Genomic DNA, 27,979 nt, shown 5'->3' with positions numbered 1-27,979 from the left:
TCAGAGAAGCCGTCAATCACAGCTGTCAATCATGACGTCACACCCCCCGTTTTTATAGCATTAAATAACTCACTAAAACTAAACTTATTTAAAAAACGAACACTTGAAATGAAATTATCGTAATAAAAACTGCCTAAAATGACAGAAACCATCTTTCGGAAACAATTATTTGAAGTGTAATTTAATTGTTTAGTGTGTCTCGCTCTCCATTCAAATACATGGAGAGGCGGGGTTTAGGAGCTATACTGGGACCGGCCACCGGGGGGCGATCGAGGCGCGGAAGCTTCAATTTCTGACAGGAGCACTAAAGGCTTGGTTCAGTCGCATCCGTGATATCATGACATGAACACAGACACTCAAAGGTATTCAATTCACGGCAACCCGTCAAAATAAAAGTTCGGTTTAACGTGAAGAAATTGACTACAGATTGTAGCCTACAGTAAATTTAGCTACGTCTCTATGTAATAATAATACATCTCTACTAATAATAATAATTATGAAATAAATAATACTAATTATATAATTATTAATGGTTGCTTATTTTTCACTTGATCTTTCATTTATAAACAATGTTTACTTTTAAACAGCATACAGCCTTTACATGTTTATGTATTATTTACTTATGATTATAATCATAAATAATAAACATTGATTTTTAAAAAATAGTTAAATAAAATAATTTGCTGTGGTACCAACATTTTTATGGTATTGGTACCGACTACTGGAACTACTACTACACTCTTTCAGGTGTAAAACAGTTTGGATAGTTGTTAATATGAGAATTATGATGCATTATTTAAGAGTTTTAAGTATTATATAACATGAGTAGCTCTCGGTGACTTTCATTTTTAAAAAGTAGCTCTCAAATGAAAAACGGTTGGAGACCCTTGCTGTTATTTGTTTTATGGACTTAATGTTGAAAATTTAAAACATTTTACATTTAAATTTAAAACACAGAAGTGAAAAATAAATATTTTTATGAAGTTACAATTTAGTTTGATTCCATGATGTATTTTACTGAACATGAGTATTTACAATGCAAATCCAAATTATTGTAATTTACTGACAGTTACTTATATCTTGTCTTTTCACTTTATTAAGATCAGATTCTGCAGGTAAAATTACAATAATAAGCTGACTTGTCTTGGACTTGACTTGACCTACTACAGGACTTGACTTGACTTGACATAGCCTGTGACTTGACTTGACTTGACTTGCCCAAGAAAAAAATACTTGGGACTTACTTGAGACTTGAAGGTTCAGACTTGAGACTTACTTGAGACTTGCACATGTGTGACTTGGTCCCATCTCTGGTCTTTAGTCCCAACAACATTTCTACTTTATTGCACTATGCTATTCTTGAGGTACAAAAAAACTAGCAGGTTAGCGTAATGTTGCAAACATGTCCAAGCTTTATGTTGCAAAACATCCATTTGTATTTATTTTCTTGGATCCCAGATCCAGGTATCATTGAGTACCATTGTCAGGTGGAAGCAGCCATTAGCGGCATTAGTGCACATACCCCTTTGCAGTTCGTTCTGTAAATCATCCATGCGACGGCAAAGCCCCGGCGCTTCTCACCAAATAATAGGACACAGACAATGTGAATACTGGAGCCGGCCAGGTGCCCTGAGCTTCCCTATCTCCCTTCGGAGCTAATGGACCAATATGGGAGAATGAAAATTGATTCGAGCTAGTCAGTAAATTAAGAATTCACCGCTTTCATTTTGTTTGCGTGTGTTGTGGGGATGTATTGTTTATTGGAATTCGACTTTCGTAGGTAATTGGGGATGTAGAAAATGTAAACAATAATAAATGCTGCTTTGCTTTTATTAATGCCAATGAATCTCAGTGTTGTCCTTCAGTGCTGTGCCTCTCAAGACAATAGGCAGAGAAATGACAATTGTGTGATAGAGGTAATTAGACTACAGCAGAGGTTTTCAGCCTTGAAGTCGTGGGAGAATTATATGAATTATTTTTTAAATATAAGCAATATCACACGAGTACACTGTAAACCCGAATAAGTTGGCAAAACTAAAAAAAATTAGGCAATCAGTTCAAAGTTTAAGCAAGCAGAACGGGCAGACTTTTATTTTGTGTTTTATACATTGTAATTGTTCTCAACTTGAAATTTAACTTGAAACACTTAACATTATATAACATTATATTACAATTATATAACTTAATTTTAGCATTTACTCTCGTTTTTGAGTGTCATGGGCAAAGCATGCTGGGAAATAGAAATCCCAGCACAGTTTCAGTTCAAATTAAGTTTGTCTAAATTAAAAGAAAAATTTCATAAACTCAAAACAATGAAACCGTTCAGTTTACTTAAAATATATCAGTTCTGTGAACTCGAAAGAAAAAGAAATTGATAAATACTCATAAAAGATAATTTGACTAAACTAATTTGTTTAATTTAGGTTTGTCCTACTCAAACCAATTAATTCTTTTGAGCATCAGTGTAGCCATGTGATTTCGCTCTATATCAGCACGGCTGGTGATTTGTGATATTGTGTTTATGCAACAGTTTGATGGCACAAGTGTGTTAATAAATAAGAAACAACAACAGAGTGTCTTTACAAACTCTCTTTTGTGCGGAACTACTTCCTTCCGTCACGGATTCAAGTTGACAGTTGAGCCCAAGCCATCGTTACTAATTCTAAAACGTCACTTTAGAACTAGCAACGAAGGAGTCGCAACGAATCGCTTCATTGAAGCTTATTGTATTATAAAGAGTAGAGTACAATGAGAGAGAGGTCGACTAAGTAAGTGCATTACCTGCATCTATCTGATAATATTCAGGTCTAAGGTTGGAAGATATGACCTAAAATCAAAATCTCGATTAATTGAACATTTTACCTCGATTACGATTAATGAATTATTATTTTGCCTTGTTTTTTTTCCATAGTTCACTAACTATGGTTTGACTGGTTTGTACTGTAAATATGCTCAACTATTAAAGGTTGAAGGAAACAGCTCACTTTCAGTAGTTATTGTCTATGGGTTGTAACATTTCTTACAGATTTCTGTTTGTTGTAGGCTACATCATATACAGATCAATTAGCAGAGTACCATTATATTTATTTGAATGCATTAACAAGAGCGATTGCGTGTGTGAATTAGTCATATCATCTCTCTATTAGGCTAATTGTGAAGCTGTATGTTGTAGTTACTTCAAAGTAGGGCTGGAACGATTTGAACTAAAATCAAAATTTCGATTAATTGAACATTTTACCGCGATTATGATTAATGAACGATTATTTTGCTTTTTTTTTGCCCTCATAGTTCACTGATAAGGTTTGTACTGTAAATATGATCAAATATTAAAGGTGGGGTATTTTTTTCTAATGAAAAAGTGCATTTCTATGTGATTTTAAAATACTTGAAGGAAACAGCTCACTTTCAGCAGTTATTGTCTATGGGTCGTAACATTTCTTACAGATTTCTGTTTGTTGTACATCAGACACAGATAAACTAGCACAGTAGGCCTACATTACATTTATTTGAACGCATTAATGAGAGAGTGATTGTGTGTGTGAATTAGTCATACCGTCTCTAATTATGAAGCTGTGGTTTGTAGTTACTTCAAAGGTAGACAAATCCATGCTATAACGGTTGAGTTTCTAAGCTACTTTAGTGATGAATCACAGGACAGCGTTGACAATGAGTTTCTGCGCTCCTCTCTGCACGCGATATTCACATGATGTGCGAGCTATTGTCTGTATGAGTGTTCGTGTGTCACAATATATCAGGCATTAGTTCAACATAATACACACCAGATGGTCTAAAATCGCTTCAATGTTCAAACTGGCAAGCCTTAAAACACATACAATTGACAAAGTTTTGTGAGGACGCAAGTGAAAGTGATCTGGCTTCAGGGCGCGTGCGTTGTTCTGATGTTCACGTGCCCACTGTTGGCACTTTTGGCGGTGTACTGGTCTACGGCTATGCAGCCCCATATGCAAAAAACTGCGATACACTTTGTATTCTGGCACCTTTCTGTCAGAACAAGCATTAACTTATTGAGCAATTTGTGCTACAGTAGCTCGTCTGTTTGACCTCACCTGTCATAATGTTTTGCCTAATCTGTGTATATAAAATATTATTTATTGAAAAAGAATATTTTATTAAACATTTTAGCCATTAAAAAAAAAATATAAGAAGTTTGTACAATAAGAAATAAACACAAGAAAACAGTTCAGTCAAAAGTACAAAAGCAGCACTCTAGTTATAGTACAGGATTTCAGTTAAATAAAAATGTATAGTTATGAAACGTGCAAATGTATGGGTGTAATTCAAGGTCTTGTGTGTTACATCATGTCCTTGGTACTACTTGGTTCTACATTATAGAGACTGTTCAGAAATGCATAACGGTTTTTCGACATGGAATATAAGCCTCAAAATTTTGAATTCTCTATGTAAAGTGAAATCCAAAGAGCTGAAAAGAAACCAGTTTTTCATAATTATTTTGGTAGATAATAATCTTGCTTTGACATAGAGTGGATTTTGCCTAGCATTGGCCGCAGCAGGTATTCTTTTATTGCCTGAAAATAGCCAACAAAAGTAAAGCCTTACAGAACATGTCAGCACCACACACCCAGGTCTCTAAAGCCAAACATTTAAGGCTAGAGGTGAGAAGGGTTATCAAAATGCTCAAATGGATTCCATGCTTTTTCCCAGGTTTTCTAATCTTTCCATATGGGTGGTTTAAAGGGATGTCCATGTGTCTGCGTGTGCATTGGTGGAAAGAGATTGTAGTAATCCATGGGTGTAATCTGAGGTACAAGTGGCCATGAGGGAGTTTATGAGGACAGTCCACAGAATGCTAAGGCCAGACTGGAGTCTAAATGACGGATACAACAAACTTAAGCTTGTAGAAGCCCAGAGGAGCCCAGGATAACACAACTCAAAGTACAAAGTACGTTTTTGGGTTGGTTTCTAAAAAAAAAACTCTTCATGAGAACACATCCTCTTCAACATTTGGAGTACCTGCTGCCATAACAACCTACTTAGAATCTTCCAATATAGTCCTTAATCACAATTTCTTCTTACACTGCTCTCTTAAAGGTGCAGTGTGTAGTATTTATGAGGATCTATTGACAGAAATGCAATATACTATACATAACTATGTTTTCAGCAGTGTATAAAGACCTTACATAATGAACCATTATGTTTGTATTACCTTACAATTAGCCATTTCTATCTACATAGGTGCTGCGGTCACCTTACAGTGAAATTGCCATTTTGCACTGTCGTGTTTCGACAGTAGCCCTGAACAGACACACTTCTCAAACTAACAAGTTAGGGGTGTCGAAATTAATCGTTTCTATGATGCATCGCGATGCAGACGAGGACAATTCGGTATCGGTTCAGTGATAGACCATAACCAATTATAATGTACTGATTATTTTCTGATGTCATTTGTCGCGTACGTGCTAGGGATGGGCAACAGTGGTCGAGTAATCGAGTACTTGAACGTGACAGCGATCATCGATCATGAGAACGATGATCGCCCTGAAAAAATCTATTTGTCTCTTTTTTATTGGTTATTGCGTCATTTTGTGCGGTACCGGAGGTCTGATTGGTTAGCGTTATACAGCACGCCTCCAGACCGCGGCAAAATAAAGTGAAACTGAGGCGTGCACTGCAGTGATGTCTGGAATCACTGTGATCATTGAATGGTTAGTGCAAGATGTGCAGCGCCAATCTGTCATAGCCTACATAGCATTATAATGAGAATGCTGTAAATTCTCTGTGCTTCCCCGTGTATCAGCTGATCCATAGAGAAACTAGCAAGAACACTCAGACTAGTGCGTGAAGTTCATGTGCGCATTCGCGTCCTATTCTGCAGATGCACGTTGTAAGATTACTTTTATGCTATCTATTTGATTAATCTAATATAAGAAGCGTTTGGTTGAGCTTAATAAGCTAGCAAAGCGCTGCCGTTATACCGTTTGTTGTTCATTCTCTTCAGTTTCAGCTCAAACGCATATTTCATGCTCGACATGATGGGTTAGAGACAGTCATATTCTTTTTAGATATTCGTGTGAGATGGTTGTCCAGTGGGTTAAACCATGGAACTGACACACAGAAGGTTGCTGGTTCGATCCCAGGCACTTTACTCCATGTTGCTCCAGGGGGATTGTCCCTGTAACAAGTGCACTGTAAGTCGCTTTGGATAAAAGCGTCTGCCAAATGCATAAATGTAAATGTAAATGTAGATAGGCTATTTCTTTCCCAGAATCATTGATATTAGTAATGCAGTAGTGCTATAGGCTACTGTTCTCGTATTTTTTAACAGTAGACCTAGTTTATTTAAAGTTGTTTTTCGAAGTTCGAAAACGCGCAGTGATGTCTGCAAACACTTCGATCATGAATAATAAAATTAAGTGCATGATGTGCAGAGTCAATCTGTCAAAGCATTATAATAAGTACACGATTTTAATAAAATGTTGTTTCTGTGTGCTTTCGTTGTCCGTGTATCAGCGTTGTTAAGGGAAGAGCGCATTCAAAATGTTCTGTTTCAAACCAGCCTGTAAAATCTAGCACGCTGAAGTTCACGTGTGCATTCACGTCCTTTTGTGTTGATTTATGTCGTAATAGGTTCATAATAATCTTCATATTAAAATATTGATATAGGGTGCGTTTGGTTGAGTTTATTAACCAGCTAGCAAGCTCTGCAGGGTGGTGTTATTTCACAGTTTCAGCTCAAAGGCAATGCTCGATATTACTGACTTGGTTATTTGAGACAGTCATTTTATAAAGATGTTTCTTTTTCAAAGACATTTATGCATCATAATCTAGCAGTTATTTTTTGTTTTATATGTTCATGTTTTCATATACCTGTTTTCATGTCACGTTTGTATTTGTCAACAACCATTTTCATAACAGTTTTCATTATCTCAATGACGGACATGCCCCGCCCCCTGCACATGCCCCGCCCCCGAGTACTCGTTTTTGAGACCTATCGATGATCGAAATGAGAAATTGACAAAAATGCCCATCCCTAGTACGTGCTTTGTCGCGGTAGCATACAATGGCAGAGGGAGGCGAAATGTGAGTGCGGGTAATTAAAATGCTCCAACTACTTTAAAAGCCGACATCTGGGCACATTTCAGCTTTTATGAACAACCTGGTAAGCACGACCTGGAGAAGACACGCGCTGTGTGTAAATCAAAGCTATCTGATTTATAAAAAAATTTATCATTTACACTTGGGTACATAAATGTATCTCCGCAAAACGGATATAAATCCGGTCTTCATTTCCCGCACTATATATAGATTTAATGGAGTTCACGTCACCGAAAACAACAGATATGAGCTGCATTTTATGGATCATCAGCTATTTCAAAATCAAAGACCGCACTAGGAGAGAGCGTGGCAACAGCACTGGTAAGATCATTCAGTTTCTTTACTTTTAATGAATATGATTGTATGTTGAGCACCTGCGACTTGCTTTCGGTTTAATTTGTGGTAGTTTGTGCGTTGGTTTGATGAAGAGAAAACGTTGCTCCGCTGCTCGTCTGTGGCGATGCGTGCAGCATAGCGCTTTCATATCTGGCTATAACATGTCATATAGCCCATAACACTCACACGTTTATTCTTTAGCATTGTTGGGAGGAGTAAAATTTACATATGTGGTTTCAACAACCAGATGCATTTAGACCTGTTCAGTTTCATCTGGAATGCGGCCCAGACCATCTCCTGAAGTGGCTTTTAGTATTTGTTCTAAATGCTCCTGTTGTCTTCTGTGCCCAGACTTTTGTTTGATGTTTGATACATTCAAGAAGCGTGTTTTCTTTGAGCAGGTAAAATTAAAGGTTCAGTTCATCTAACTGACTGACAAAATTGCATACATGAGGATGCAGTGCATCGTCAATGCATTGTGATATCGAATTGAACTGAATCGATGGCATGATAATCATAATCAAACCGAACCGTGAGACCAGTGTAGGTTCACACCCTTATAACAATTTTTCTGAATACTGTATATGAATTTCTTTTTTAATTTTCATTTCCAATTTATTTCAAATTTAAAAGATGTTCTTAGTTTAATTCTGAGTGGCACCGAACTCAGGGTCATACATTTTGCCACATATAACCTAGCAGTGAACCCTATAGATATGACACGAAAGATCCCGCAAAACCTCATTCCTCATATCATGCTGGAGAAACTTAAGGAGAGGCTTTGTAGAAGCATTAGATGGATGAGAGATATTGATACCCTGTGCCAATCTACCTCAGAGCCCCTTCCTCATCAACCCTTGACTCAGAGAGGGAGAACAAGTCCTCTCCTTACCTTAGAAGGGCTCTCAGCGGCAGACGCAGAAGAGCTGTCTGAATGAAGGCTCTTGAAAATGTTCACCTGTGATACTGCTTTTTAACCTCTTAGGCTTCTCTGCGGTTCAAGAGATGTGGCGAGGAAAGCTCTGTCTTTCAGAAGAGCGAGAAAAAAAGTGAAAGCTTCTGTGAGGAGACTTGAGAGAGGCTTGTTCTTTTATGTCTCGAAGGGACACAGTGAAACTTGAGTTGTTGGACTGTCTGTTCTGAAAGACACAGTTTGCCAAGATCTTGAGTCTTTTCATTCATGGCTGAGTGTCATTTCTGTTTTACTAATAACTAAGCAGCATCTATCAAGATATTCTATGTCATCATCAAGAAAAAGCTATCGAGACATTAAAGCAGACGGAAGACTTTAAGGTCTTGTGTGTTTAATCAAAATAAACCTGACTAATCTTCCATGCTGTTAATAACAAGTAAGCTTTGAGCCGCAACCGTTACTGACCCTGACAAGAACTTGAGGGAAGGGTCCTCTGGAGTTTTCAGGCACGTTGATTGGTGGAATGACCCAGTCTCGCTTCTGTCGCCGCAGCCCATTGGACGAGCCTCGCTGGTGTTGTCGTGGAAACGTAATGAGCCTGGGATTTTGATTGTGGTTGTGGGAGGATCCGCCATAAATACCATCACCAGCATTCTGTGGAGAACAGATACGTACACTCCATATGAAGGAGATCTGCAAATTCACACACATAGAATGTGCATTAAAAAGAAACTTCAATGAAGCTGAGGCTATAAATAAGATCATGATGATTCAAAATAAAAAAACATAAATCATCTTTATCTTTAATTTCTCAAATATTTTTCATGCACAGCAAAGATATTAAATGGGGAGCGAATGGAGACTGAACCCCATTGATATTTATAATTATTGTATGGACATACCAAAAATAATACTACTAATAATAATAAAATATTTCAATTTTTTTTGAGGGGGAATATGTGGAGTGACATGAGGGTGAGTCAATAATGACAGAATAATATCCTTTAACCCCTAGAGGTCGAAGATCACGCCAGTGTGATTGCCTCGATTTTTTTCTTATCAGTGCCAAAGAGACTCAAATAACTCCGTCGGTTTGTATCTTTCAGGCAAGTGTTGTACATCATTATAATCTGTTAGGTTTCTACTTTTATTTGTGTACACTCACAATAAAAACAAAAGGTTGTGCTGTTTGCAAAATAAAGAAAACCAACATGATGCGTGATCCGCAGCCTTTCTGTCAATAAAGTCTAATCTTATTCTCAAAGAATCATACGATGCACAATATGTCAGAAGAAATTGAGTGGGTCAGACATGATTTTGACCACTTCATTAAGCTTTGTTTTGATCGACAAATACAAACATTTCCTTCCTTCCTTTCCTTCCTTCCTTCCTTCCTTCCTTCCTTCCTTCCTTCCTTCCTTCCTTCCTTCCTTCCTTCCTTCCTTCCTTCCTTCCTTCCTTCCTTCCTTCCTTCCTTCCTTCCTTCCTTCCTTCCTTCCTTCCTTCCTTCCTTCCTTCCTTCCTTCCTTCCTTCCTTCCCCAAATGATCGATTGAGAACCAAAAAAAAAAAAGTTGTTCAATAACAACACTGGTTTTGGTAGGTTAATTAACCTGGCTAAACATATATTTGACAACTTAGTATTCAAAATTAAACCTTTTCAATTAAAAGTCAATCTTTAGTCCAAGTGAAATTGACAAATTAATTAATGAATATGACATGACAAAACATTAGCACTGTTTAAAAGGAAGGAGAAACACTTTGAGAAAATGTTAAATCACAACTGAGAACTCTTTTAAGTCTCCAGAGTTATAAAAGAGCAATTTAGACTGTACGACAGAAGGTTTAAAGAGACAAACACACCTTTAATATGAGTACATACCTGTCCAATTACTACTAATCACTCATTATTTGTGAGGTAATGGTACGAAACAGTTGTGGAACGGTACGTGCACACCTGAGCCCCGAGCCAGGATCGTAAACATAGCTGTGGGGTTTCTGCTAAAACGACCAATCAAAATGACAAATTGCGTCAAGGCCTCTGTAAACCAGCCCTTATAACACAGCAATACCACAGTGACGCATACCATGACATTTCCTCATGGGTGCCCAATGAAAAAGATTGATGAAACACCACATCAATAATTTAGACAAGAAAAACTAGAGCTGCCGCTGACCCTTACTTGATTCATCCAAAGGCCAAGGAAAGGGCAGAAGCGACCAATCAAACAGCCACCGTTTTTCACAACAGCTGACTGCGTGTGTGGGGAAGGGGACTGTCCTGCGGTTCATTTAATGTCTTTAGCGCTCATCTCTGAATTGTCAGCTTTTCGTGCAATCCTGTGTTGCTGTTTCTTCCCCTGACACCTCAACGTCTGTGGCACTGCATTTTCGAGCCGAGGCGCTTTCGCCAAATCCCAGTGTTCTCTCTCTCTCTCTCTCTGCCTGTCTCGCGTCCCGGGTGGGGGCTGCCAACTCAAGCATGCGTAGGCAGGTCAGCCTATCAATGTCTCACAAACAGGGTTTGTCAGCAGAAGAGCTCGAACAGATGTGAGGCAAATCTGAGCAAACATATTGTATTTTTTCCCTCTTTTGTTTTAATTTTTCACAGCTTGATGGCTCTGGCTGCATGGGCTCGGAAAATGGAGGGATTGTGTCGTGGCAGGGAGGGAGCCGTGAACGAGCGAGGAGGGCAGCTGTGAGGCGCTGATAAAATCACTTCCGCCTCAGCTCTGCTCATCCACGAAGCTCAGAGGTACCTGCTGCAGCACGAGAGAGAAGCTGCAACGAGACCTTTCGGGGGGCGGCAGGTGGAATTACTGTGCATAAGAGGGTGAAATAGAGAAAGAAGAGGTTGGAGAATGAAAAAAAGAGATGGAGGGGAAATCAAGTTGAGCAGTGAAGGCTAAGTAATTAAAAATAAGGCCAGACAAACGACAAATCATAAGAAGGCATTCAAAACTCCTGCATCCACACCAGCAATTCGGCACGTCGTGACGCCTAGGGATACAATGGGTAATGCGGAAAACGCGGATAGAATTGTGGTTATAAAAATGGAATTTACAGTATGTAATAATAATAACAACAACATTTGTAAAACTTGAAGGAATAATCACACAATTTTAATAGTAATCCTGTTGTGCAGCACTTTGTTTGCCCAAAAATGCTATTATAATGTTATAATATTAATGTTATTGTTGTTAAATGTTAACTGTTACATTTTCATTTGATTGCATTTTAAAGGATAAATTCAATTGCCAATGTGTCTGGAATCATAAATCCAGAAAAAAATCTCCTGAAATGATAAAACATTATCATAATTGTAAAAATGTTAATAAATCATTAAATTGTTAAATTTTTGAATTCAATTGATATACATGCTTTAAAATTTTTATTTAAGGCACAATATGTGAAGATTTTTAGATGAAAAGATGCGAAATTTTTTTTTTTGTTAATATATTTTGATGATGTTGTACTTACATCATACCAAACATTTACAACAATGTTTAAATCCAGAAAAATCTGCAATTTTAATGTCATTGCGTCACTTGTACTGACGTCATATCTGTGCTACCCTCGAGTTCCAGTTTTACTTTCGTAGAAACCATCAAGGACGCTTTATATATTGTGTTTTATTAGACAGGTGAGCAACTGTTTGGATACATTTTTCAAGAGAAAAAGATTATTGTTATATAGCTCAACACAGTTAGTCTTATTGTTTGTTGTAAGTACCATGTTCTACCACGTCTCAGAGACAACACTGTTTTGTCAAGTGGCTAACTCTATCATACATTTTAAAATTAATTGAACAAAATCGGAACAAAATGGGACGACTGCAGCATAAGAAAAAAGAAATAAAAATCCACTGGTCTCGAGACCGGTGTGAATCGCTGGTCTCTCTCATTAGCATTCGATCTACAGCTCTCGGCCCACCTTGCTTTATATCACGTTAATAAAACTTTAATACATTCAATTTCTGCTCAAGTCCATGGGATTCCTTTCCATCATCTGTGGAGTTGAAGACAACTGCTCCCATGATTCCATGCTCATTTGCGGTGTCATCAAGCTACGCCTTTGTTTTGAAGCTCTATCGGCAAAAAATTACATATTGCGCCTTTAAACCATTAAAACAGAATCCAAAAATATTAAAATGGGAAATAAAACAACAACAGAATTTGGAATTCTGGAAAAACAAAATGGATTTCATAGGGTCACATGCACGGTCAGCAACGTCACCTTCGGAATGACGCGGCGACCAGCTGAATGTGTTAGAACACAGACAAAAGCCTTATCTCTCCCCTCACAGATCTGTTCATTAACGCGGGGTATTCATCTTCTCGATCTGTCTCTCCCTCCATCTCTATCGTTTTTTGCCTGCTGACAAACAGGACATTGGGAGCTGTGATAAAGACCTTGATTTATCAACAGAAGCATTCCTCCAAATGTGTAGCCAACAGCACAGGAAGATCCAGCCTGGTATGATGCACCATAGCATGGCCGCGCCAATGAAAGGCACAGACTTACAACAGCATGCCTAATGAAAAGGCTTATTCCTCTGGTAGGGCAACAAGCACTGCACCCATTACAAGAGACAGTGAGGAAAGAATAAACTAGAACAAGCATGTTGTGTTGTGGGACGGCGCAAGGCAGATGTAGGGAATGTGCTGCTACGTATACATGCATGCGTGTGTGTGTGTGTGTGTGTGTGTGTGCATTCGGGAGTCAGCGTGTGTGAAATGGCTGCCTGGATTGCCCTGAGCTCCCGTAGCTCCAGAAGAACCAGCCCTGCCAGCTGGCTCCCCATCCCTCCCCGCTGAGAAGAAACCCGTTTGGGCATCAGTCAGCCTGCAGCTCTGCAGCAGACATCTGGAGGTTATTGTTCTATAGGGCCGCATTGCACTGCTTGCAACCCTGTTTGGAGTTTTTCCAGTATGCCACACGCCACTCATTTGCTACTTTCATAATCAGTCTTCGCACTAGATCTCACCGTCGGGAGAAAACGGATATGTACCTGGATTTTCACTGAAGTTCCATTAATAAAAAGACAAGAGTTACTCTGGGTTTATAATTAGTACTGCAAAAGCGCTTCACTAATAGACCCTTTTCACATTTCCGGGTTTCTCAGAGCGGAAGTCGTCATAGTTGGGTTAAAGGGGTACTTCAGCGCTGGGAAGATGAATGTGTATTTAAACTGGGTAATTTATGTAGAAGAAATGTGAAATTATTTTTGAATTTGGTGCCTTCTAGACTGAGAAAAGACAGAACATGTATTTTTGTCTCATGTCGATGAAAGACAACAACTCCCATAATGCACTTGCTTCGCTGCCCTACGAGGCCACTCCCAAAGCCACGGCCCACCATTACACTGACCCCACCGTTGTTTTGATCTTCATAATAATACAATCATTTCGTGCAGTTAGAGAACAGATGATCCAATTAAAAACTGATCATGTCTTTTCAATAACATGTGAGTGAGCCGAACGAAAGGCACGGAACAAATGCAGCAGGTGTCAGATTTCATTCATCACGAGAGCGAAGAGCTGAGCAGAGCTGAGGTAAGCGTGGCAGTCATTCTCAGTGCGTGTCCAGTCTGTCGCGTTTTCAGATCGTATATCTTGATCGTATATGATCTTTCATAGGAATTCATTGAAAAGTTGAAACACTCACTTTGCTCCGCACCGCGCCACTATTAATGCCCAATCCGAGGGGCCGTGCGCATTTACATTCTGTGAGTGAGATCTCTCCCCTATGGGCGGGTCGATAACATGCAGAACTAGCTCCTTCTACTGGCTGTAGTCTTTACCCTACAGCCTAAAAATATCAAATTTTGACGATATTTGCGTCAGCTGAGGATTTTTTCCAGAAAAAATTATCTTGTCTCAGGGGGACATGAGGGGGGAAAGTACCATAATTTGAATATACTACCGGGTTTCTACTGATACAAAGCTTAATGCTAAATCGCTGAAGTAACCCTTTAATTATTATAGCTCTGAATGAGAGAATACATAAAATATTTTTTGTGTGCCCATTTGCTCAAATAGCAAAAGAAAGACGCCACAATAGTGATTTCACAACTTTCAAAAAGAGGGGAAAAAATAGAGTGAGATTGATAACGGCAGTCAAAAGAGAGAAATATGAAGAGTTCAGATGCAAAAGCCTCTAAAAGCCACTTCGGTCAAAAATTAGATAACGATACTGAGTGAATGCTCTCTGCATATAGTATACGTTCATAAAATACTTTCACTTCAACCCCACTAAATCCCAGCCTCAGCCCATTCAGAAGTACCGGTACTTGGGTAGAAATCTATACATAGAAACCTGACAAAAATGCTTATTTTAAAGAAAGAGGCTTTTGCATCTGAAGTCTTCATATGTAAATTTTTACCATCACTCCCATAGTTGCTGTATTAGAAACACCCTCACAGCAGCGGTAACTTGTTTTTTGTAATTTGATGCAAACGAAATAAAATACAAAGTATTAGTGTTATAAATGTACATATATATATATATATATATATATATATATATATATATATATATATATATATATATATATATATATATATATATATATATATATATATATATATAAAAATTTAAATACAAAAAACATTGCAGGATTTACAATATTGATGACCGTTAAAACACACAGTCTGTGAAAAGGGTTATGAATCAGCTTTATTTTAAAATAACTTATACTATTATTCATTCAAGAACAGAGAGTGAATTTACGTTATTATAGAGATGGCAGCAGGGATATTAGGCTGCTGTCACTTTAAGAGCTGCATGGATTCAATACTGTTATGTGTTTTCTTTGTCAACTGTTTGCATTAATTTAAGACATAACCGAGAATATTTTGACATATTTTTGTGTGTACTTGTCATACCTATCAAAATTGGAATTGATTTCCTATGTCCAACCCTACTGTTCAGTGAATTAACAACATACAAAACAATCAGTGAACTCCAAATCTTGAACGCATGTGTCTTACAGGTCGTTTCTTTTTTTGTGAATCAAAACATACATTATGACCAGAGAACAGAACTAATGGCTGCTTAACATAATTTCCCAGCAAACATGAATTCCAAACTCCTTCAGGGCAGATGAGGCTCATATCTATCTAAATGCCAGCCAAAGAACAGTCCTGGGTATTTTTAGACCTGAACAATCCAAAAGCATAGAAACTTTGCTCAATAAAACATGCTGTGGGACAAAACAACTGCACAGTTGTGCTGAACTCTAAAGCACTCACTGGAACTTGTCAGCCCAGAAGGAGATACAACCGAATAGACTAGAATGTGCTGCAAATGGATCAAACCAATAAAAGCCATGCCATCCAGACAAATGCCATGCAAGTTGATAATCAACTGCATGCAACCCACTGACATTTACACTCAGCAGAGGCACAAACAATCGCACAGAGATATCTTTGTTGATACACACTTGATGAAAGCTAGCTTCCATATCAATGTATTTTCAAACCATCTCTGCAAGTTCAAAATAACAAAAGACTTGCTTAGTTTGTAATTGAGACATCTTATCTTAATTACTTTTATGGCAAATGAGTCAAGGCGGTGTGTGCGTATGTGTGTGCGTGCATTTTTGTTTATGTTCTTTTAAGATGGTGCTGATCTAAATTAGCGCTAATTTCTATGCTAATTTCCCTAAGCTCTACCTCTAAATATATCTGTATTTCAAGTCAAGAGGCCAACATAGGTTAAAGGGTAACTAAACCCTAAACCAACTTTTTTTAGTTAATGATCTGTGATACTGGGGCTAATGCTGTTCATTGATTCGAGTAAATGTTTTGACATTTGAGTATAAAGTGTTTTAATTCTATAAAATATGGTGTAAAACCGCCAAAGTGCTGCCCTCTTAAGGTTGAACGGTGGCTACTGCAGTTGAGTTTTCCTATTGGACGTTGTGGTACATCGTGACGTAGGATGGTACCTCCAACGGCTCACTATCCGCGCCCCTGGCACGAGCTCACCACACCCTCAAAAATGATTTCCCCAATCACACGATGAGAACGGCTTCACTCCAGTATGAACTCTCATGTTACATGAGGTAGAAACATTATGAATGAAACTGACTTGACACTTGCTTTAACATTGTATTAAAGAAAAAAGATAATTATATTTAAATAATACAATATATACTATATATACAACAATAATAAAACAATAATAATAATTAGTAGTAGTAGTATATTATTTATAATTAACTATTATATAATAACGTATTATTTTTTAGAAATAATAATTAATTAGAGTAATAATTAAAATGCTAATTTAAAAAAAAAAACAATGACATGACATACAAATCCTGTTGTGGTCTGGGTGCAAGCTAATGCCTTTCAGCAAATCAGTTAAAGAGTACTGGGCAAACCTTATGCTACCTATTTAATATTCATTAGCTGAACTGATAAGCTTTGTAATAATGTCCCTTTACTTTGTGAGATTGTTCCTACGCCCTGCTTTTTGATACTTCAGTGAGTGATTCGAGGAGAGTTAGTCCATGAAAATCACATCTGTCATAACTTAGAGACAACACACAGGAAATTTTGGCACGTAAATGACACTCTGTAACACTCTGAGAGCTAAACTACTTCATTTTTATTTAGATATTTTTTCTCATTAATTATTTATAGTCTCAACTAGGTCAGAGAGTTGCAAAGAGTCACATCTCCCAGAACACCCATGTATCTTCTTGCTCTGTGTGTGTGTATGTGTGCGCGCACTTGTGCGTTTGTCCTTCAGTAACCTGCCGTAACCAGCAAGGAGACATTTCTCTAAATGGTCGTGCAGAAGGAGAGGACATGTGCGGGGTTAGGGACACGGGGATAGGGCTCGCCAGACCAGACTCCTGGATCCCTAGAGGACCCGCATTCCTGCCTCTCTGCTTGGCATTTCTAGGTCACTTTGGATGCAGAAACAGTCCGATGCCAGTGGGAAAGACATCTATATAAAGCCTGTACACCTCATCTGCTCTACACCAGAGCACAGGACATGAGCATGACAGCCACATGTATTAAAAGTTTAATGATACTTGCCAAGCAGGACACATCGTGGCAGAATTGAGTATGTGTGCATTGGATGAAAACGACTTGGATGAAATATTACTCCTTTCATCTTTTGTATAAAAATTACATTTGAACATTCACTTTCATAATCAGATCATGACTTTTGGTATGTTGCCAAGGGCCTGTGCAAACCCTGTAAAAGCACTCCACACATGACAGAGGCGTCTGTGCATACATGCACGAGAGGGAGAAACCAAGTGTAATCAATTTAAAAGCTGTAACTAGTTTTCAAATTCTGATGATTGCTTACTACTACTACTATGGCCGTTCATGTCGAGTGCGACGAACTGCTTCCCGTTTTGAGCTTCTCTCTTCCAGAAATGACTTATAGGACTCCTGAGAGTCCCTGCGGCCGTTGTCAATTGCTGCACGCCAGTTGGGTCTGTCAATTGCAAGTGCCTCCCAGTTGTCCAGGTTGATGGAGAAGGCCTGAAGATCCCTCTTAATGACATCTTTAAAACGTAGATGGGGGCGACCATGTTTGCGGGGGGCATTTGCCAGCTCGCCATACAGCAAGATTTTTGGGAGGCGGGTGTCCTTCATTCGATAGATATGTCCAATCCAACGGAGGTGGCGTTCACGAAGGATGGTGTACAGGTCACTGGAACCAGTTCTCCCAAGTATGACAGAGTTTGGCACATGGTCCTTCCAGCATACACCCAGTATGGAGCGGAGGCAGCGAAAATGGAAGGCGTTGAGGCGATGTTCGTGCCTCCTGTAAGTTGTCCATGTCTCACTTGCATATAGCAAGGTGCTAAGTACACATGCATGATACACACGGACTTTGAGGAGCAATGAGAGGTTCTTGTTGTGCCAGACACGCTTGCTCAATTTTCCAAACACCGATGATGCCCTCCCAATGCGCATGTCAAGCTCTGCGTCAAGGTTATTGTTGTTTGATACTGTGGAACCCAGGTAGGTGAATTTGTCTACCACAGATAGAGGTGTGTTGTTAATGTATACTGTAGGGTTCAGGGTTGCAGGTTGGGCAAGGATAACTGTTTTTTTAAGACTGATCTGCAAACCAAACTCTAGACATGCAGCGGCAAAAGATGAGCAGAGTAGTTGTAGATCTACCTCTGAGTGGGCAACAAAGGCAGCATCATCAGCATAAAGCAGCTCACGTACCAGAACATGGCGTACTTTAGTCTTTGCCCGCAGTCTGGCCAGATTGAACAGCTTTCCTGAGCTGCGGGTGTGTAGCAGGATACCCGAGTCATCAGGGAAGGCACGGCGTAGTAGGGCAGAGAAGAAAATTCCGAAAAGGGTAGGAGCAAGGACACATCCCTGCTTTACTCCACACCTTATCTGGAACTCTTCAGAGCAAGTGCCTTCAGAGTGTACAGTTGCCTTCATGCCCTCATGAAACTCAGTGATCACCTTCAGTAACTTTGGAGGGCAGCCAAGTCTTTGTAGGATGAGGAAAAGTCCAGATCGACTAACGTAGTCAAAAGCCTTGGTCAAGTCTACAAACACCAAGAACAGAGGTTTATGCTGTTCAATACACTTTTCCTGTAGTTGACGAACACAGAACACCATGTCTGCTATGGAGCGGCCAGCACGAAACCCACACTGGCTTTCAGGGAGGATACGGTCAGCAAGGATTTGTAGACGTGGTAGAATAGTGCGAGCAAATATCTTCCCAGCAAGACTGAGCAGAGATATTCCTCTGAAGTTGTTACAGTCTGCACGGTCCCCCTTGTTCTTATAGATGGTGATGATGTTGGCATCTCTAAGGACATCTGGGAGATATCCACTCTTCCAGCACATCACAACCAGATGATGTAGGACAGAGGCAAGAACATCACCGCCTGCCTTATAAGCCTCAGGGGGGAGGCCGTCAGCTCCAGGAGACTTGTTATTTTTTATTGCTTTAATTGCAGATTTGATTTCCTCAATGGTAATATCTGCATCCAGATCAGACATAGGGGGGAGCTCAGGAACAGCCGCGGTTATTGCCAGTGTGTTGGCTGTGACAGGCTGAGCATAGAGAAGGCTATAGTGCTCTGCCCATCTCGCCAATTGAGATTCCAAATCAGTCAGAAGTTCACCTGATAGGGAACAGAGTGGAGACGATTTTTTAGGGATTGGGCCCAAGGCTTCTTTCAGTCCTTCAAAGACTCCTCGAATGTTTCCAATGGATGCACTTGACTCAATACGGTCACACAGTGTGCTCCAGTAAGCCTGCATGGCTGTGCGAGTGACCCGCTGGACATTGCGGCATGCCTGCTTCAAAGCTGCCTTATTTGAGCGAGTGTTATGCTGCAGGTAGGACAGTCTGGCTGAGCGCTTAGAGTCAATTTCAGGTAGGAGCAGGCTGGCATGGGTTTTGAACCAGTCAGGCTGGGATCTGGATCGCTTTCCAAAGATGGAAAAAGCAGCCTTTGTGGTAGTAGAGTGGAAGTGCTGCCAGGCAGCCGTGATGTCTGCATGAGGAGGTGAGGAGTCAAAGCTGGAAGCAAGTAGTTCCTGGAACGCATGCTGCAACGCAGGAACATAGGTTGCAGAAACATCCAGACGAGGAGTAGGCTTAGGCCTGGCATAATGAAACTTGTTTGGGACCATCCTTAGTTTGCAACGTAGAAGGGCGTGGTCCGTGTCACAGTCTGCTGAGTGTAGTGATCGACAGTGTGTTACTTCCTTCAAATGTTCACGCTTCACCAGTACATGGTCAAGTTGGTGCCAGCGCTTAGAACGTGGATGGCGCCAGGTGACCTTGGAGGAGCTTGAGCCCTGAAAGAATGAGGAGGGGACACAGAGTTTGTGGGTGCTACAAAATTCCAGTAAGCGCTGACCGTTGTCATTCATGTTGCCATATCCATGGCTTCCCAGAATGTCAGGCCATGCACTAGCGTTAGCACCCACTCGGGCATTAAAGTCACCAAGGATCATCAAACGTTCAGTTGAGGGGGTCTTCTGAACAATGGCGCTAAGTTGATTGTAGAAAGATTCCTTTACATCTAAATCAGAAGTCAGTGTAGGGGCGTAAGTGGCTATGATCGTAACTGGGCCACAGTTTGTGTGCAGGCGCAGTGAGGAGAGGCGTGAGGAGATGGGCACAGGTTTTTCCACTGAGGACAGTAGCCTGTTTTGGATTGCAAAACCAACACCGTGCATTGGTCTGTCACCGTCTGGGTATCCATTCCAGAATAAAGTATAGTTTTTTTCCCGGACAGAGCCAACACCGGTCAGCCAGGTTTCACTCAGGGTAGCGATGGAGATGTTAAGTCGGAGTAGTTCTGCATCAATCAGGGCTGATTTACGAGGTGAGACGCAGTCCATGTCAGAACTAACACCAAGAGAGCGTACATTCCAGCATGCGATGGAGGTGTATGCGACAGTTGCAGGATGACGACCAGGTCGCGCCTGCCGTACACGCGAACCTTGCCGAGCAACGACAGCACTCTTAAAGACAGAGTGCTCCCGAGTTGCCAGTCGTGGAAGCTGAAAGTTTGCCGTCATAAAGGAGAGATGAGATGCTCATAGTAGAGAGCGCCCGGGCAAAAAATTTAAGTGAAAGCATGCATGCCCAGGTCAAACTTCCACCTCTGGACTCAGCGCTACAAATTCCAACGGAACACAGGTGTGTGACAGTTGGTGTAGTTATGAGTTGCCCCGCAGTGACCAACTGACTAGGTCTATTGCCCCGTGACCATTGGCGAGGTGCTCTTCTGCTCACCGGGCGACTGAGACAGACCGACTCAGGTGCTATGAAAGCAGACGCGCTCTGATACTCAGCATACCAGCCCCTGCTGCCGGGCTAGTAGGGTAGGGTGGACTGGGTTTCGTCTGGTCTCTCGCCTTTGACCTGTCTGGCTTGCTTAAAGCTACCAGGGGTACAAGTCCCCCGCCAGCTTAGCTCTCAGGGTCATTGGGACTCACAAGCTGTTCCGCCACGACAAGGCACCAGTCCAACAGAACAGTTTGATTGCTGATTGCTGATGATTGCTTAAACGTAATAACATCTTGCTCTTTTATTGAATCTCATTCTTGCTCTTGCTATATGGGCAAATAATTACACTGAGATGGCACATCACCTCCCCCAAACCCCCCTAAAACCATGAACTCAATCAATGTACATTATTTCATGCACTCCATTACTGAGCTGCTAGACTCACACATGGCTTTTCGAAACCGAAGTACCATCATAACTCACAAAAAACTACACAGCCTAAAAATAATACAATTATTATTATTATTATTATTATTATTATTATTATAAATAAAAGTTTGGGGTTTTAAGATTTTGTAATGTTTTTGAATGAAGTCCCTTATGCTAACCATGCAGATAAAAAATTCAATATTACAAAATAATATTACTATTTAAAATAGCTATTGTGTTTTTTAATATATTTTAAAATGTAATAGATTTTTTTTATTAGTCATTCCTCCAGTCTTTAGTGTATATTGATCAATTTAAAGCATCCTTGCTGAAAAAAGTATTGATTAAAAAAAATACTGATCCGAAACTTTTGATTGGTAGTATATATATAATTTATATTATATACAAGTATAAATGATATACACTATCATTCAAAAGTTTAGGTAAGTCTCTTTTTCAAAGAAATTAATAATTTTATTCAACAAGAATGCATAAAATGTATCAAAATTGACAGTAAAGACTTTCAAAAAAATGCTTTTAAATATTTTAAATTGTAATTGTAAATTGTTTTATTAATAATTATATTTAGCTTTGATGAGCATAAGAAACATTCAAAAATCTAAAAAATCTTGCCAACCCCAAACTTTTAAACACTTTTGAATTTTGAACAATTATAATATAATTGTTATTATATTATAATAACGCCCAATATATTATAATAACGCCCACCACACACCAGCTGATTGGTGGAGAGGAGACAGAGTGATGATACCAATCGTATATATATATATATATATATATATATATATATATATATATATATATATATATATATATATATATATATATATATGGGGATGATTAGGAGGCCAGGATTGACAGGGGCCAATGGGCAAATTTGGGATTTTTAATGACCACAGAGAGTCAGGACCTTGGTTTAACGTCTCATCCGAAGGACGGTCTTATATATATAAATAGTAATATCTAAAATATAAACATGTATAGCATACAAATATATACATATATAATATCTACTGACACAAAATCTAACATTTGATATAAATTACACATAATTTGTCCTTGCCTGGTTAATAGGAGGAGATAGTGGGTGTCCGACGAGGGCCAGTTTAACAGTGGTCTCCCAGATATACTTGCCCGCGCTGTCTCTTGCCGTGACCATGAACTGAATCGGTTCGGTTAGATTCGTCACATCTTGCTCTGAGTAAAGAGAGCCATCCGGCCGAACGCTGAACTTTGGGTCACTGCTCTCAAAAGAAACCTCCTCTATTTGCTGACAGGTTTCGAACTCCACTACAGGGAAACAGAGAAAAAGAGTGTAAAGGGTGAGAAAAACATAAAATAACAATGAAACTACCATTTCTGACAGATGCAAAAACTGTTGAAGGCGATCTTATTTTCAGCCAACATGTTTTATTGCTCTTGCCCACACATTGTCTATCTTCTCTACTATGCTAGACTGCTTATTAAATGAAACATCATGGCTGTATACAATAAAAACATAGTTATTACAGTTAAGGTGGGCAGGGCATTATTGATTTAATACTTCATTCAGCCACATATACAAACAAACAATAAATAAAATGGATTATACATGTAATAAATAATGGGCTGTGGCTGAATCCAATAATATAAGCAATGTACTAGGTCATTTGTAATAGGAACACACAACACCATTTGTCCAATGTGCAAAACGGACAAATCTGATAATGTTGAGCTTCTCTTAGCAACAGACTCCTCTGACAGCAGTTACAATTCAGTTTCTCTTAAAAAGTAAAAAGGTAGCAAACAGAATAAGTGAGTCATATGCTTTCTCTCGCTATGGAAATGGTTCCGGTCAACAACAGCAGATGGTTCGTTCAGTTACACCTGAGGGAAAGTTCCACAGCTTCAGCTCTACTTAAAGTGAGTGAGCGAGCAACCGAGAGAGAGAGAGAGAGAGAGAGAGAGAGAGCCATGTGCCACGTCTAGATTAATCACAGTTTAAATATTAGAGCCGCTTTACACCAGAAGTTCAGTTCTACAACTTTAGTAGAACATCTATATATACACTCCAAGTATATGGGAGACCAAGGCTAGTTTTCACAATTTGCACTCCTCCAGTAAATATTTCCCAGCTTAAAGTTTGTTTTTGGAAGCCAATTTTTGTAGACACATTTACTAAAGGTTCTTGTTTATAAAAAGCTATTGAACATTTTATGTCACTGTTAATGCTAATGAAAAAATAGATACAGTTCAGTGAACACACATTGACAATAACAGAGCATGTTGTCACACTATATGGGATAAGTTGTCACAATGCAAATAGGGCAGCAACTAACATGTATTTATGATGACAAATTAATGTAATCCCTTATTTTAAATGCTGTCCTCCAAACAATGTGTAATAGCCTATAAAGCCTATGAAAAGAAATATAGGAATGTATCTATATAGGCTATCCTGTATCACATTATAACAAAAAGGGTTCAAATAAACATTAGGCCTACATTCTAAACCTAAAAACAACTGATTGCTTACTACTTTAAAGCAGAAATGAAAATGATAATGCTCATTTGTATGAGGTATGACACACATTCACTCGTATGGTATGAACATTATAGCCTATTACATGAATGGGCTTTTCCAACAATAGTGAATTTAATGTTACTGTGCCCATAAATATGATTACTTGTGTTACATGTATTTTTTTAAACTTAATTTCTAACAACAAAATAATTCAGCAAAATGTGTATTTTAGTCAGAATCATTCATTGCGCTCCTATATTCTACTGCGTTCCATTCGTATGACACGCATGCAACGAATTCAGATTGTAGCATTTAAATATTAAACATTCTCCTGTTTCGGACCCACAGCAGCTCACTCTGTCCTTCGCTATTATCCATATATTGTCCAAGGGTTATTCACTGTGACTACTGTAAAGCGACGTGACTGCCTGATGGTTACCACGGAGTGCTGCAGACACGACTAATAAAAATTGTTGTCGCTTATTTTCATTATCGTTAATAATCGATTGTATGGATTAGTTGTTGCAGCCCTAAATGCAACCACATTTACATTTATGCATTCAGCTGATGCTTTTATCTAAAGTGATTTACATTGCATTTAAGGTATTTTAGGAAGTTCACGCATTCCACGGGAATCGGGAATCGCAATACATAAAAGTAAAACAATTATAAAACACAAAGCAAAAAATTTAAAGAAAAAAGGCAAAAAAAGAGAAAATGATTAAATCAAGCCATTCAAATCATTTAAAATTATAAGTAACATTTAAAACACATGTGACCCAACAGCTATCGCATGAACATTATACTGATATTTGAGTTGAGGACAGAATTGTCAAAAGTTTACAACAAAATTAAATTTAGGAGCTAGGTGTTTGAAACCAAACCAGCATATAAAACCACTAGATAAAGTCCACAATTTTACAGCCACAGAGATTAGCCGTTGTGACAACTAGCCCCAGTCTCCCCTATGCATTAGAGACACTTTAGTTGCATATTGTTCAGAACCATAGTCTTCACAGACTACTAGTACTAGAGGGTCAAAGCAGTACAAATAGATTTGAGTGCCGCTTCTCTCATCTCTTTCATCCCTCAGGATTGAAAAGAAAGAAAGATGGAACTAAAATCACTTCCTACCGATTTTATCTCTCTTCCACAATCCTGCTGATAACAAGACAAATTGATTTCATAAATCACTGCGGGACCAAGTCACTTGTTAAGAGTGCTGGGCGAAAATGTTAAGGAAAAAAAAAAATCCGGCATGAAATATCTTGCACGACAAGCTTTTTATCAAGCCATCTATCCAATTTACCACATGGTTTCCTGCCAGAAGATGCACCAAAACAACAGGCTAATAAAGCGTAGAATCCATTTCACCAATTGCGCCATGGTTCGCGCGATGCTCCGGAGTTTTGTCTGTGAATAATTGCAAATGGGAGGGGAAGAGGCCCATTTGCAGTTTTCAGAATGAGCACCAACTCACTGACACATGAAAAGCACGCTGCTCAATACAGAGAAAACAAAGTGCATCATACTTGGAGAATCATAACATTTAACTCTTGTCAGTTCTCCTGAAGATGTCTAGAAGATTTAAATCAAGCATCAGAGGGATTTTGCTATTGGGCAAATGTCACAAATGGTCTGAATACACTAATTGCAGCCTGTTGTTGATGGAAAATGTGTTAATTTATTTTTTAAGCATCAACAAAAACATCTGCCAGCAGGGAAAGATTAAAAAAACACACTGATGATAAAAAAAGAGAGATGGATGTTTCTGTAAAGCAACAACGGCAGTCAATGTTTTTGTAAATTAGGCTAATTTGCTTTAATGGAATGAGCTAATTATTGTCATTGAAGGCTTTTTATCACTCCACAACTGACATACCGTGTAAACCTGTGGATCAGGGGACAGAGGCTAAATTTTGGGGGCTTGTATAAGAAAAACATTGGATTCACAGGAGTTGGCCGACATGATATTGTTGTGTTATGAGATGGGATTTTGGCATGGAACAAGAATGGTCAGCCTCAAACAAGAAATTCCACAATTCTCTTACTTTCTCTGTATTGGTCTCTCTTTTTTTTCATGACAAACAGGGTTGTACAGAAATCCACCCACTAGTCTCAGCCTCGGATGGCACAACCATAAACCTCCTACAGTCCATTTAGTGATACTCTCATGCATATTGACCATAAATACATGACAACTAGATGTGTTTATGTTGGTCTTTTCAATGAGTATGTTGACAGCATCCAGATACAGATCACATTTTAATGCCAAGTGTAAATAGGGCCTAGTAGCAAATAAACTATCCAACAAGGAAATTCCACTTTATTGTAGTACAAGTATGTCTGTGAAATGATTAGTAGCTAACAGTTTCCAACACTCTCCAACAGTTTCATAAACAAGACACAATATTTCCTGTTTATCACTGCCAACAAAAATATCTTCATATATAGCTGAATCAAACTCTGAGCAACACACAATAGTATGTTTTGTTCATGAACAAATCAGCATTTTTGAACGAATCGATTGATGAATGTTTCAAAGACTAATTTATGAAGACGTGTTTCATTCCTGAATTAATTTGCTATTTTGACTGTATCATTAAAGGGGTCACAAATTGAGAAATCCACTTTCCCTTGAGCTTTTGATATATAAAAGGTCATCTTAATATAAGAATATCCTGTACATTTCAGAGCTGAAAACTTCCTTGTTAGTCAAAGAAAATCTTTTATTGACATCTATCTATCTATCTATCTATCTATCTATCTATCTATCTATCTATCTATCTATCTATCTATCTATCTATCTATCTATCTATCTATCTATCTATCTATCTATCTATCTATCTATCTATCTATCTATCTATCTATCTATCTATCTATCTATCTATCTATCTATCTATCTATCTATCTATCTATCTATCTATCTATCTATCTATCTATCTATCTATCTATCTAGTCTAGTCTAGTCTAGTGCCGTGGACATGGACAGCTGGATTCGTTTTTTTTATATGCGATAGTATTGCATTGTTATGTTTGATATCTACTGATTATGTGTACGTATCTAACTGAACATAACTTACCACGCTGTCGCAGGTTGGAGTATCCTTTGTATTTGAGGTGTTGTTGGTTGATTGTGCTGCGATTCGTGATCAGACTCGAACATGAACATCTTAAACAGTGATATAACATTCCTTTCTTGATGCGCATTGTTCACTCTCTTGACTGGTAATTTGAAGGAAAAATACAATCGCAGAAGTTTTGAACATGCTGATTTGCCTGCAGTGAAGTTTTGCTGGTGCTTGGCTTGTGGATGTGTGCGTGCGTGTGTGTTAGTTATGCACGGTTCGCGGTTATATCCACCGATCAGGCGGGCCAAGTAATAAAAAATAACATTCCAATTAATTGCGGGTGGATTAGCTGTGTTTGCTTGATGAAGACATATTGCGAGCTCTGTGGGCGAATCATTCCGGTTGCTGTTTTTCCACATTGGAAGTTTTCAAAACAATTCCTCACGTGGGGAGCCGAAGCTCATTATAATATGCAAAACTGTCATCCAATCATAGCAGAGGGCGTTTGCTTCCAAGTCTTCAATGCGGCATGCCCATAAAAACCAAGCGTTCCATGAGCTAGGCTCAAAACCAGGGTAGAAAATAGCATATTACTTATTCATTATGATGTTTTTGAATGTAAAAACCACGCAAACGTCATAAGTTGACCTCAGAGAACAGTATATAAAATAAAAAAGCCAGTTCATGACCCCTTTAAATTAATGATTCAATGACTCATTGAATCATTCATTCACCTAGTTAACTTATGTTTAGTAACTTGTTTAGTTACTGAATGAATCAACGTTTTGAATAAATTGGTTGAATGAATGATTGAGTGACTCACTCGTAAAGATAGCCACTTGTCGCCACCTACTGATGTAACAGTGTAACCAGCAGG

The 27,979-nt window shown here is 38.9% G+C and overlaps 1 protein-coding gene across 1 annotated transcript in view; it reads right to left on the bottom strand.

The window, feature by feature from the left end:
- The window catches only part of cdh4 (cadherin 4, type 1, R-cadherin (retinal)), a 302,027-nt gene that overhangs the window by 98,452 nt on the left and 175,596 nt on the right, over positions 1-27,979 (bottom strand). Inside the window, exons 4-5 of the mRNA XM_079844479.1 lie at positions 22,592-22,818; positions 8,789-8,977 (exon numbers count right to left, since the gene is read on the bottom strand). Coding sequence (XP_079700605.1) covers positions 8,789-8,977; positions 22,592-22,818 — 416 coding nt within the window. The remainder of the gene's footprint in view (positions 1-8,788; positions 8,978-22,591; positions 22,819-27,979) is intronic.

The sequence above is a fragment of the Gobio gobio genome (genome assembly GCF_949357685.1).
Source record: "Gobio gobio genome assembly, chromosome: 19".
Classification (NCBI taxonomy): domain Eukaryota; kingdom Metazoa; phylum Chordata; class Actinopteri; order Cypriniformes; family Gobionidae; genus Gobio; species Gobio gobio.
Note: the sequence above shows the minus strand (reverse complement) of the source record. Positions and strands in the feature narration are given on the sequence as shown.